At 41.5% G+C, this 13,715-nt stretch overlaps 1 protein-coding gene across 3 annotated transcripts in view; it reads left to right on the forward strand.

Moving 5' to 3' along the window:
* The window catches only part of CNTLN (centlein), a 161,576-nt gene that overhangs the window by 76,860 nt on the left and 71,001 nt on the right, over positions 1-13,715 (forward strand). For all 3 annotated transcript variants that reach the window (XR_014506276.1, XM_083419493.1, XM_083419492.1), the window contains one exon: positions 10,843-10,943. Coding sequence is in view for 2 of the 3 variants with exons in the window: in XM_083419493.1 (XP_083275619.1) it covers positions 10,843-10,943 (101 nt within the window). In the remaining variant the exon portion in view is untranslated. The remainder of the gene's footprint in view (positions 1-10,842; positions 10,944-13,715) is intronic.

Here is a 13,715-nt window from a genome sequence, read left to right on the forward strand (position 1 = left end):
CACACATGATCATGGGTAAAGTATTTCATCTTTTCTTCCCAGGTAGAAGGGATGGCCGTGTATTAATGTAATCTGCATCAAAAGCTTTGTCCTTGATCACTCATGAAAGAAAAGCCCTAAATTTGCTGATCCCACACTTATGACTGCTTCCACACTTCTTTGGGATTATGCTTCTACATGGAACTTGATGCTCTTATTGGGCTAATTGACTGTACCTTCCTTGGCATCCAAACCCCATGTCTTTTCTTCCCTAATTTGAAACATAAATGCAGGTGAACTAAAGTACGTTTTATGCTGAATATCTTTACAGCCCCCTTTTTTTTAAAAAAAAGCACATCTATTCTAAGAACTATACTTTAGATGTTCTTCTCGAGAGTTTTGTATGAATCCTCATGACTACAACAATTTTAAATGAACTGTACAGTGTACACCGTCTTCAGACCAGTTGCACCACTATCATCGGCATCTGTAGTCACCACCCCTCCTTTATTAACAAATTTAGCAAAGCAAGCAAAAAGAACAGAGAAAGAGGTAGGCAATGTGGGGAAACCCATTAGCTCACTTTAAAAATACAATAAGTATTGATACAGCCATCTTAATTTAAACATATAAATTGATATGTGTCAAATAAATGTCCAGATAGGTATCCACATGGAACTGACATTTATAAGAAATGTGTTCAAATGTGGCAAAGGTGGTGAGGTCCTCAGACCCTTGCATGGCAGGTATTTACCCTTCCATGCGCAACATATAACTCTCTTAGCAACTATAAAAGGGTTCATGAAATACCCTTTGGTTGTCCTTCCATTAATCCCCATACTGGAATAATGGAGTTTAAAAGTACATGAAAGATAAGGGATTTCACCACGACAACATTAATATGGACAACAACTTCAGACCAAAATGAATATGTCACTGGACATTCTCACATCATATGCCACAATGAGGCATTATTATTACTATTATTTAACAACATTTATGTATTGGTTTTTTTTTACAAGAAACATTAAAATTATCAACAAGAAGTGTTAAAAGCAAGTAATTTTAATTATCGTTTTTTTAAAAAATGAATCGGCAGACTACAGGTTTATAGCCGGCGAATAAAGTCAAAGCTGTGATTGGCAAATGATCTTTTTGGCCAATGCACAAATGTTATGAATGACTAGAGCTGCCTTTTCTGCCTGTGTCTCATTGCTGCCCATCTCAGACACTGTGCATTGATGGTGCACCACGGTTGATGGTGTGTCTATGTTTGCAGTATGTGACCTGAGTGATTTTATGGCTTTCAGCAGCAGCAGGTGTGCCTGCCCCCTCTAGCATGAACACAGCTGCAGCAGAATTATAGTTTATGATGCCCTTAAAAGTGTTGATGGTGTGTTTTATTTATAATTTTTATTTATTTATTAGATTTATACCCGTCACCTTCCTATAAAGGACCCCAGAGCTACAGAACAGGGCAATTTATTTGTCTGATGCATAGCCTGTTCTGAATCTGGTTTCTTCCAGTATCCTGTTCCTGTACTTACTTTTCTGGAAGTAAGGCTGCAATCTCAATCCTATTTACTTTGCAGTAAACCCCATTGAGTTCAATATGGCTTACTTTGAGTAGACGTGTTTAGCATTGCTGTGTACATTGGTGGGACTTGCTTTGGACTAGATGTAGGATTGTGTTGCTAAAATCTCCCGACATCCTATTTTTAAAAAGCAGTTAGGCCTGGGGTCTGGGGCAGATAGGGAAAAAGGCTGCCGTGGGCACAGAAACTGTCACAGGCTAGGTCCCTGTGCCACAATTTATACACTACCTTTATTTATTATATATTTATTCCATAAAATTTATACACCGCTTGGTTGTAAAAAAATCCCGCAACAATTCAAAAGTGCTTCACAGAAAAAATGAAATGAACAGCTGCCTAAAACATATCAAAAAATTAACAGCAGCGATAAACTAAAAACAGAATAAAACACACACCAACACTGCATATTTGAGTGTGTGGAAGGATGAGTTGGGACTTTTCATCGGAATGAGAAAAGGCCCGGGTGAACTAACTCTTGGTCTCTTGTCTCTAATTGGGTCATTTTTCTTGCAGCTATTCTTCCAAGAGCACATACCAGGGAAATAGCACAAGAATTTAACATTAAGTGGCCATATCAATGCCTTGTTTCCGTAATTAGAATTCTGTCAACATCCTTTCTGTGTTAGCTTGTTGTGGCCTTCCCTCCTCCTCCTCCTCTTACCTTCCAGGCATTTATAGAAGCCCATTTAGTTAAGCAGCGTTTTGAAGAAAGGCTGCTACAGATGAGACTGGAATTTTTATTTGGGGGGGGGGGTGTGATGTGGAAAGGGAGCGGCTATTTTATTGGATCTTCTGGCTGGTGATCAATATGAGAGATGTTTGGGAGCCAGAGAAGGAGAACCGCTGCTGCTCTGATTGATTTTGTAATTTTATTGTGCTTTTAGATTTGCCAAAGGTTCTCAAGGGCCTGGAAGGGATGTGTCTCCTATGAAAAAGTTTATGTACAAATGAGGCAATGATTATCTAAATAAGGTGTTTCACAGAGGTTAATAGAGATAGGCCTGTTACATTAAATTATTTTTAATAATGCTGACTGTTATTAAAAATTAAGGTGTTCTGAGCTTCAGTCACTTTCCCTCTATGCAGGTCCTTAAGTGGATTAATACCTACATGCTGCCCAATAACCTCCTTTCTCAAATTGAAATAATGAGGAGGAATGTAATACTCCTCGCATACAATTTGTGGTTGGGAGAACTTATTAATATGATTTATCACTGACTAACTCACTCAAAGGGAGTCAAGGTTGTGTTTTATGACAGAGAGAAGGCAGCGATAAAATGCAAACTCCCTTCTTCCCTTTTGTTTTTCTGTTAGGACTGAGCCCAGGCTTCATTCAGAAGCTACCTTTGCAACATGGGAGTTGCTTGAGTCGCATGGTCCCCTCCAACATTGCTCTGGCGATGCAACAGGTGGGCAGTTGGGATGGCAGGATTGCTTTCTTTGCTGTCATCTTCCCAAGCCACACAGATATGTTTGAAGGGACTCCCAAGAGCCAATTAACCCTAGGAATGGCAGATTAAAATGAGCTTATTTATTTACTTACAGTATATATAGGCTACTCTTTGTTCAGCTTTTTAAATCCCAGAGCAGGGAACAAAGTACCAAAGGTAAACGGGATAGGGTGGGGTGGAGGGACAATATGTAAAAACCACAAAATCCTATAAACACTTTCCATAAACAGCAAATTAGCATTCTGTTATCATAAGGTAAAGGTAAAGGGACCCCTGACCATTAGGACCAGTCGTGGCTGACTCTGGGGTTGCGGCACTCATCTCGCTTTATTGGCCAGGGAGCCGGCGTACAGCATGTGGCCAGCATGACTAAGCCGCTTCTTGTGAACCAGAGCAGTGCATGGAAACGCCATTTACCTTCCTGCCGGAGCAGTACCTATTTATCTACTTGTGCTTTGATGTGCTTTCGAACTGCTAGATTGGCAGGAGCAGGGACCGAGCAACGGGAGCTCACCCTGTCACGGGGATTCGAACTGCCGACCTTCTGATCGTCAAGTCCTAGGCTCTGTGGTTTAACCCACAGTGCCACCTGCGTCCGTGTCATCATAAGGTAATGAGGACAATTAAAAGATCCAGTTTAACCAAATACCTAGACAAAACACAACATTTTGTTGCCAGTTTTGGACAAATCATACTTTGCAGTGGTACCTTGGATCTCAAATGTAATCCATTCCGAGAGTCCATTCGACTCCGAAACCATTCAAAAACCAAGGCGCGGCTTCCGATTGGCTGCAAGAGCTTCCTACACTCAAGCGGAAGCTGCGTCGGATGTTCGGCTTCTGAAAAATGTTCGGAAACTGGAAGGCTTACTTCCAGGTTTGCTGCATTGTGGGAGCCGATTTGTTCAGCAACTAAGCCATTCGGGAACCAAGGTTCCACTGTACATTTGAAACAAATGGGACTTGCAACAAAATGTTGCTTTGGATCTCAACCACTAGCAGAAGTGCTCTTATTTAGGGTGCCAGCCAGCTATCCCTTCCCCATGATACTAATCAGCTATAATAGGCTCAGGCCTATTCACTCTCACTCTTCAGTGTTTCACTTCCAGCTGACACTCGAGAAATCCTTAAAGGAATCAGAGCACAGAGTGTGGTGGGGCTGGAAGGAGGAGTGCACATGCTCAGGGTTTACTCATGTAATGCCCAACCATAGTTTACTGCTGCTGCAAACCGCGAACTGACCCAGTTCACGACTGTGAACATGCAAATGTTTCTCGGTCATTAATTGGGGAAAAATATATCCAGGAAAGACATTAAGAATTCAAACAGATGCACACCCAGGCACCATTTGTTTCTATGATATACCTTATTTGGGCATTTCAACCATCTGAAACTTGATGTGCTTGCAGTGGCTGTTCACCTAACCCTGGTTGGAAGATCCAGAAAATGTTGAACAGCTGTCCTTGGCTAGCTGATAGTTATCAAACTGCAATCACTTTCAGATAGTCCAAATTGGCCAAGGAATTCAATAAATCATTCTCTGTAGCACGAACATGACTAAAATGTAAGTAATGCTTGTACTTCTCTCTCTTTTTTTGCTTTACACTCTTTTGGCAGCCTTATCCCCCAATGTATGTAATGGTTTTTTGCTTTCTCACACAGGCTAGATCAAACACCTGCTCCAAGATTTGCTCTCGCCTCCCAAAGCTGTCAGTTGACACACAAATATACAGACCTTTTGAAAGAGCATATCTTGCCCTTATTGCAAGCAGATGTACCTGAATCTTAACATTGGAGGAGCAAAGGGAAAACTTTTGTCATACTAGTATTTGACTGCTTAAGAAGTCAGATCTGGTTCAAGCTTATTTCAGATCTTACAACTTTAAAGACTGGCAGGGTGGGGATATTGGCAAAGTAGCATAAGAGAACATTGAGCCATGTTGTTTTCTTCAGCCTTAATTTATGACATCTGTATTGACAGCAGAATTAAAGGGCAGGTTTTTCAGCAGTTTTACAGGGATTCGTTGAGGAAAAATTGGTGTAATGTTTCCTTTTTCTTAATAACAAAAAACAGCTTTATTTCCCTAGTAACACTCCTATATTCACATAACAGCATTCCTCACAGCAAGTGAAAGAATATTTCTGGTTCATTGGGTCATGATGAAAATCACTTTAGTATGACGATTGTTCTGGTTTATGCAACTAAGTGGTAATCCTATGAGCCACTAGGTTGACACCATAGTATTTAAAGTAATGTGTTGTGGGGTCTTTGCTTTTCCGTCAAGGGGCATAAAGAAATTATGTTGCGCCACAGCAAGTCACGTACCAACATGAATCATGCTATTTATTTGTGAAGAGGCAGCTATTGGCCATGCTCCTCAGTACTTCCAGCCCCTCATGCTACCTGAAAAATAAATAAATAAAAGCTGCCCATCAGCCTTTCATGTTTTTTTTCAGTCAGGTAGCACAAACAGATTATTGATAGGGCTGGCAATCTATCACTATATTGTCCAAAACCAGTTAGAAGTTATATCATGATATCAGTTTCATAATTTTGACCTGCAATATATCACAAATCATGGTGTGTGTGTGTGTGTGTGTGTGTGTGTGATACAAAAATCACCAAGTGGGAAAAAGCGTGAAGCCAACCAATGCCTCTACCGAGCTCCATCCTTATTTCAGACAATATGATATATCGGTATATCGTGATGTTTAGCTGGTGATCTATCACGATGTTGAAAGCCAGATATCGCCCAGCCCTAGTTAATGAGTTCCTAGTGAACCAATTGTTATTGGCTATGCTATGGTGGCTGTTATACAAAGGACTTATGTCGAAAGGGAGGAGGAACAGGGCCAGTTAGAAGCATTGAACAGGAACCTTCAGCTTTGTATGAGTAGACCAGCAGTGGCATAAATTCCGTCTAGGATTAACAGTAGTCACATTCATCTTTTTAAATGCAGTTTTTATTAAATATTTTATCATGCTTTTATCCCGTGTTTGAGAAGCATTGAAAGAACAGGTAGCAGTTTACAGGATAAAGGATCAGTGTTATCAACATCATTTGTACATGGGAAGCAAATATGGCTACCAAGCCCCTCCCCTCAAACAAAGTCTAACTGTACAAGATTCTGCAGCAGGTGATTATGGGTAGTCTCCAGACTTGATTACTGCAGTCTGTTTTATGTGGGGCTACCTTTCCTCTGCCCTGGAAGCTCCAGCTGATACAGAATGTTGCGGCTCAGTTGCAGACAGGTGCAGGTTTTTGACAGCTTGCTTCAGGATCTGCATTGCCTGCCTGTATGCTGTCGGACCAGGATATGCAATAAGAGTGCAATAAATACAATCAATCAAAACAATATAAAACAAGGTAAAAGGTAAAGGGACCCCTGACCATTAGGTCCAGTTGAGGCCGACTCTGGGGTTGCGGCGCTCATCTTGCTTTATTGGCCGAGGGAGCCGGTGTACAGCTTCCGGGTCATGTGGCTAGCATGTCTAAGCCGCTTCTGGCGAATGAGAGCAGCGCCCAGAAACGCCGTTTGCCTCCCCACCAGAGCGGTACCTATTTATCTACTTGCACTTTGACGTGCTTTTGAACTGCTAGGTTGGCAGGAGCAGGGACCAAGCAACGGGAGCTCACCCCGTCGTGGGGATTCGAACCGCCGACCATCTGATCGGCAAGTCCTTGGCTCTGTGGTTTAACCCACAGCGCCACCCACGTCCCTAATAGAAAACAATTTAAAATATAAAACAAGCAAAACCACAAAATACCCTCCGGTCACGCTGGGTATGTGCTCTTGAGCTGCGCTGATGCTCTCTCTGCAGACGCAGCTGCCCAGCATTCCACTTCAAGTCCCCGCCCCATCTGCTCCGCACTCTCGCCTGCGAGCAAGCCCATCGCAACCCATCGCCCACGAGGAGTCTCCTCACCCTCCTCACACCTCAAGCTAGTACCAGTGAACAAAGCCCTGAACAACTTGGTACCGTGGTATATTAATGAGCACCTCACCCCCTGTAGGTCACATAGATCCCTGAGATAATCAGAGGCCCAGCTTCTTCAGGTGCCTAATGCCCCCAGAAATTAAATTTCTCTAAGCTTGCTCAGAAGAGAGCATTGAGCACAGTAGCCCCTGCATTATGGAACACTCTCCCAGTGGAGATGAGGCAGACGCCAGCGTTGTATAGATTTCGACGTGCTGCGAAAGCATTTCTATATTTCAGCCAGCCTTTCCAGAATGTTAATTTTATCCAGTCACTTTTAATATTCTGCTGTTTTATTTTATGATGCGAGTTATTTTATATTTTATTTAAATCGCTTAGAAATCTATGAATACGGGTGATTCATAAATACTTTAAATAAATAGTAAAAGATCAGTGACATTCAGAAGCAGAAGCGTATACCTATACTTTTGGGGAACTAACTTCTTAATAGTGGAATTGTCTACATATGTATCAGAAGGATATCATACAATAGGAAAAGTAGATTTTTCCATGTTCCCTTTTTGCAATTCTGACTTGGGGTGTCACTCTTTAACTACAGCTGTTTTCCATATTTTGGCAAGCTGGGCAAATATGCATGGAATGCCATTTTAATTACAGCACACCTCTTTGGGCTTTTCTTCTGCCAAACATTACATAACTATATATTTGAAAACCCATTAAGATTTTTAATGAAATTCAAGGACTCATAGAATTGTAGCATTGTAAGGGACCCCAAGAGTCATCTAGTTCAATCCTCTGCAATGCAGCTAAATCTCAGCTAAAGCACCCATGACAGATCACCAAATCTTTGCTTAAAAATCTCCAAGGAAGGAGAGTCCACCACCTCTCATGGGAATCTTTTCCACTGTCGAACAGCTCTTGCTGTCAGAAAGTTCTTCCTGGTATTTAGTCAAAATCTCCTTTCTTGTAACTTGAATCCTTTAGTTTGGGTCCTAGCCTCTGGAGCAGGAGAAAACAAGCTTGCTCCATCGTTCATAGGACAGCCTTGATGCTTTTGAATTATGGTGCTGGAGGAGACTCTTCAGAGTCCCATGGACTGCAAGAAGATCAAACCTATCCATTCTGAACTAAATAAGCCCTGAGTGTTCACTGGAGGGACAGATCCTGAAGCCGAGGCTCCAAGACTTTGGCCACCTCATGAGAAGAGAAGACTCCCTGGAAAAGACCCTGATGTTGGGAAAGATGGAGGGCACAAGGAGAAGGGGACGACAGAAGACGAGATGGCTGGACAGTGTTCTCGAAGCTACCAGCATCAGTTTGACCAAACTGTGGGAGGCAGTGGAAGACAGGAGTGCCTGGCGTGCTCTGGTCCATGGGGTCACAAAGAGTCGGACATGGCTAAACGACTAAACAAAATCATCTCTCCTCTCAGTCTTCTCTTTACCAGACTAAAAATACTCAGTTCCCTCAATTGTACCTCATAAGGCTTGGTTTCCAGACCCTTGATCATCTTGGTCACCCTCCTTTGCACACATTTTCAGCTTGCCAATAACCTTCTTAAATTGCAGTGTGCAGAATTGGACACATTATTCCAGTTATGGTCTGACCAAGTCAGAGCAGAGCAGTACTATTACTTCCCTTGATTGAAACACTATACTTATGTTGATGCAGCCTAGAATAGGATTAGCTTTTTTTGCTGCTGCATCACACTCCTGACTCATGTAAACTTGTAGTCTACTAAAATCCCTTATCATTGGTACTACTGGCAGTCCAGGTGTCCCCCATCCTATATTTGTGCAGGTGCTTTTCCTGCTTAAGTGCAGAACCTTACATTTGTCCCTATAGAGATTAATTTTCTTAGATTTAGCCCTGTTTTCCAATCTGTTAATGTCATCTTGAATCCTGATTTTTACAATGTTTTTCAGGCAAAAATGGGTGGCTGCAAAGCTTCAATTATCGTGTTTCGCAGGACTGAAGATTTTTATTTTGGTGGAAGTCAAACCCTCCTCACTGAAGGGTTGTTTCACACAAAATGCAGGGGGAAATGAATTTACCACTAAATGTATTCTTAAATGAGAAGTGCAGCCAATCCTAGCTCTCTGATGAATATATCTGTAGGATTTTGATGATTATATCTGTAAGATTTTGTCTGAATGGTTGTTTGAAAATTTATACGTGTAGTAAAATATCTTACAGACAGGGCTTTTTTTCAGCCAGAGACTACAGGAGCTCAGTTCTGGCACCTCTCAGGTGGGCCCCATTGCCATTCTAAGAGAATGAGGGAGATGTTCATGGTGAGCTCCGGCACCTCTTTTTCTAGAGAAATAGCACTGCTTACAGAATATAGTGTACATTGATCCTCAGAGTTGTCACCTGATCCAAGACAATGCAAAATGAAAATACATTTCCTAAATAAAATCTATTGCATAAGGATCATAGAGAAGTTGTGAGGAGTGATCTAAAAAGTTTTCTGATGTACCCTCCTGGAATTGCTTATGTGCTTCAGGTGCTTTGTGTATAAGATTTTACATAAATGCCTCTGGTTATTGCATGTATCCCGGTACGTTGCCTAAGGTCATGATAATTGGTTAATCTGTAATCATTATGATGTCTTCATAAAGACAATTATTCTGTTTCCTACTTATTTGTAATTTTTTTAGGCTGGAATTTTTAGTCGTCGCCCCCCCCCCCCCCCCCCCCCCAGTTTTCTGTGTCCTGGTTTAATTTAGCTAAATGCTGGTTGGTAATATTCTTCAAATGCAAGGGATATAATTAAAATAGTTTTAGTGTAATGCACTGCTGTTTTTCGGGAAGAAGAGGTTTCTAGGCTGAGAGGACAGGGCTGCTCCTGCCACACAGTTCTTCTCATATAGAATCATAGAACTGTAGAGTTGGAAGGGACCACAGAGATCATCTAGTCCAACCCCGTGCAATGCAGGAATCTTTCACCCAACACGAGGCTCGAACCCACAACCCTGGGATTAAGAGTCTCGTGCTCTACTACCAACTGTTCTATCTGCTGCTGGACAGATGACTTGATGGGACTTTGATTCATCATAGGAGGAAGCTATTTCTAGCTGAAACCCTGATTACTTACAATGGAAGCAGAAACCAGCACACACAGGAAAGAAAAAGAGATCTGCATTTATAAGGGCTGTGCTGTTCACTGGTACCAGCATCACAGTTATTCCAGTACCGTCTAGTTAATTTTTTCATTTGCTGTGAAATCTGTCAATGGGCAAATACTCTAAACTTGAAAGCATAACATCATAATAAGAGAGTATATTGCATTTCAAGAAAATCAAATCAAATACAGACCGTTGTGACAATGCTTTCTATTTTATAAATCTCTTCTTTTCTTACGTGGTTGTGATTTGATTACTGATTTCCCCAAAAGTTGGCATTGTAGCTAAACGTGAGAGTGGATGTATGTACATGTTTTCAATTAAAGAGACTAGAAATGGAACAATGGATTTTCTTGCTGATCGTACTGTGCTGGAGCAGGACTGCTCATAACATACTAGTGTTAAAAGTTACCATATTTACTCAAATGTAATGTGCACCTTTTTTGGCCAAATTATGTCGTGGAAATTAGGGTGCACATTAGATTTGACGGTACATTTACATTTGCCAGCAAATACTTTTTTGATTTCAAAGATTTGAAAATTGAGGTACGCATTTGATTCAATGGTACATTAAATTCACGTAAATACAGGTAACACTAGTGCTGGTTTGTGTTTCCTGAAATTCAGTATAAAAGTTTTCAGTATTTTAAGTGACATGTTTTATTCAGCACGTTTTTGTAGGGTATGTCTCCTTGACTCTCTCACCCCACATTCTTTCTGCTGTGCACTCAGTTCTTGTGTGTGTTTTTCTAGACTGAATTTAGAGGAAGAATTGGATCAGATGAGAGTGTATACATCTAGGGATAAAGCTACAATACAAGAACTGAATATATGCCTGCAACAAGAAAGAGAAGGTAGGCTTATTTCAGCTACAATGTCAAACAAACCATGTGCGTGCTAATTATAGTTTATAACCCAAACCATAGTTTTAGATCTGTTTCTGTGTTTTTCTTCTCTGTACTCGCAATGCTCAGCTTCATAAGTTCATTCTAGGCCCCATGGTACAGTTGCAGTGGGAAACAGAGTGATGGCTGTATAATTATGATGTGCTAATTCAGACATCACACCAAACTGTATTCTCAAACACTATTAAAATCATGGCCTCTGATGCTGGTTTGCCAGCCAAATGCAAACTGTGGTTTGTCAATTCACAAATTACTTGAAAACATACTTAAGCTTCTTAAAACCCTGGCTGGCGAAACCAGAATCCAAAAACCACAATTGGTGATAACTATAGCTTGGTATGATGTCAGAATTGCCAGGGAGGTCACAAAGCTAAACAGCTGCCCTGAGCTTCTTAGAAGAAATGTAATAAATCTCCCTCAGTTTACTTATGCAGAGGTTTGCTGTTGTAATAATTTTTCAGCTTCTCCCTTTTTAGTCATGAGGATCACATACATGGATATAAGAAATGGCCTATCAAACCATATCTATGGCAGTTGTCCCTCTTGCATCTAGCAACTTGTCTGTGTCAGTTATGTCAGTCACTTCAGATATGCATTGCTTCAAGTGCTTTCTTTGTTGTGAAGCTCTTCAATAAGTAAGAAATGAGTCACAGTTCTCCTAAAATGGCACTCTACCATAATTAAGTCATAAAGGCATTGGCTCTAATGTGTGCCCTATTGCATTAATTGAATTTAACTTCAAATTATTGTGATTACCATAATCATGGATTTCAGTGCTTTTTTTCTTTTCTTTTTAAAAGGCTGGCATTTGGGATCCAAAAGAAGTGTTTGCATAGCTGTTAAGGGGATTTGGTTTCCAACCATAAGAACGTTAGGAGAGTCTGCTGAATCAGGCCAGTGGCCCATCTAGTCTAGCATCCTGTTCTCACACTGGTTGACCGGGTATCTGTGGGCAGCCTAAAAGCAGGGCATGTGTGTGTCAGCACTCTCGCCTCCTGCTTTTCCCATGATAACACCGGTCTTGAAAGACCTACACTGGCTCCCAGTACGTTTCCAAGCACAATTCAAAGTGTTGGTGCTGACCTTGAAAGCCCTAAACGGCCTTGGTCCAGTATACCTGAATGAGCATCTCCACCCCCATCGTTCTGACCGGACACTGAGGTCCAGCGCTGAGGGCCTTCTGGCAGTTCCCTCCCTGTGAGAAGCCAGGTTACAGGGAACCAGACAGAGGGCCTTCTCGGTGGTGGCACCCGCCATGTAGAACGTCCTCCCACCAGATGTTAAAGAGAACAAGAACTACCAGACTTTTAGACAACATCTGAAGGCAGCCCTGTTTAGGGAAGCTTTTAATGTTTGATGCATTACTGTATTTTAATATTGTGTTGGAAGCCGCCAGAGTGGCTGGGGAAACCCAGCCAGATGGGCGGGGTATAAATAATAAATTATTATTATTATTATTATTATTATTATTATTATTATTATGCCTCTGGTAGTAGAGGTAGAACATAGCCATTGTAGCTGGTAGTCATCGATAGCCTTGAATTTGTCTAGTCCTCTTTTAAAGCCATCTAAGGAGTCACGTTGCCTCCTATAAATACTTGCCATTATCTTTCTTCTTTTTCTACGCTGGCACATTTTGACCCTCTAGCTTAGAGTGCAGAAGCAGAATCCCTTGGTGGGAAGAAAGCAACATCCCTGTGGATGTGCGCAGCCCAAAACTTTGAACACTCCAAACCCAGAGTGGCTGGGGCAAGCCAGTCCGATGGGTGGGGTGCAAATAATAAAATTATTGTTATTATTATTCATAGTATTCTGAGGTTCCATTTCCAGACTGGCTGGGGCCTGGAATGGGAGCACCATATCCTCCAGCATTACTGCAATGAAAATAGGGTTGTCCTATAGAACAACAACAATTTTACTCTCTATAGCCCGCCCATTGGACTGGCTTGCCCCAGCCACTCTGGGTTGCTTCCAACATATATAAAAACATCATAAAACATTAAACATTAACAAACTTCCCTATGCGGGGGGTGGGGAGCCCCACCGGGAGCACAGGGCAGTGGCGCACAGCCCACCTGCTGCTCCCATGCCTCCCCTGAGCCGCCGGAAAGAAGGGGGAAGGGGGGAAGGCTTGGGAATATCTATTTTTCTTTTTTCCTATTGATTTTTAAAGGTGCGGCTTATTTACAGGTGTGGCTTATATCCGCTGTTCCTGGAAAACCGGGACACTTGGAGGGACTGCAGCATTCCTCTGAGGGACTGGAGATACACTGCCAGTTCTGGCTTAATTTTAACTGTAATCTGGACATTTAGTCAATGTTGTGTCAGTTAACCTCACAATCGACACCTGAATCTAGAGTGAATTCTGCATACTTTGCTTGGTAGCAATGAACCTTTGTAACTCCTTTCTCTCTCTCTCTCTCTCTCTCTCTCTCTCTCTCTCTCATTTGTTGCATTGTGGCTTTCCTAAATTCTGGATCACCAGAAAAAAAAGAGATATTTAAATCACCTTTGTTTTCAGTGTGTGTAAATCTTATATTCAGTAGTTGTACTTCATATATCTAATCATGTTATAAGGTTTAACGCTGAGTGCTTTGATCAGTTTATTATTAGAAACAAAACAAAAAACTCCCTCAAAAGTAAATGTTGATGTAAAAGCTACAATTGACATTCAAATGAGTGAATATTTAGAAAAAGATGAAAAGCCTCTATGTGTTACCA

This window comes from Podarcis tiliguerta (genome assembly GCF_965153285.1).
Source record: "Podarcis tiliguerta genome assembly, chromosome: 17".
Taxonomy (NCBI): Eukaryota; Metazoa; Chordata; class Lepidosauria; order Squamata; family Lacertidae; genus Podarcis; species Podarcis tiliguerta.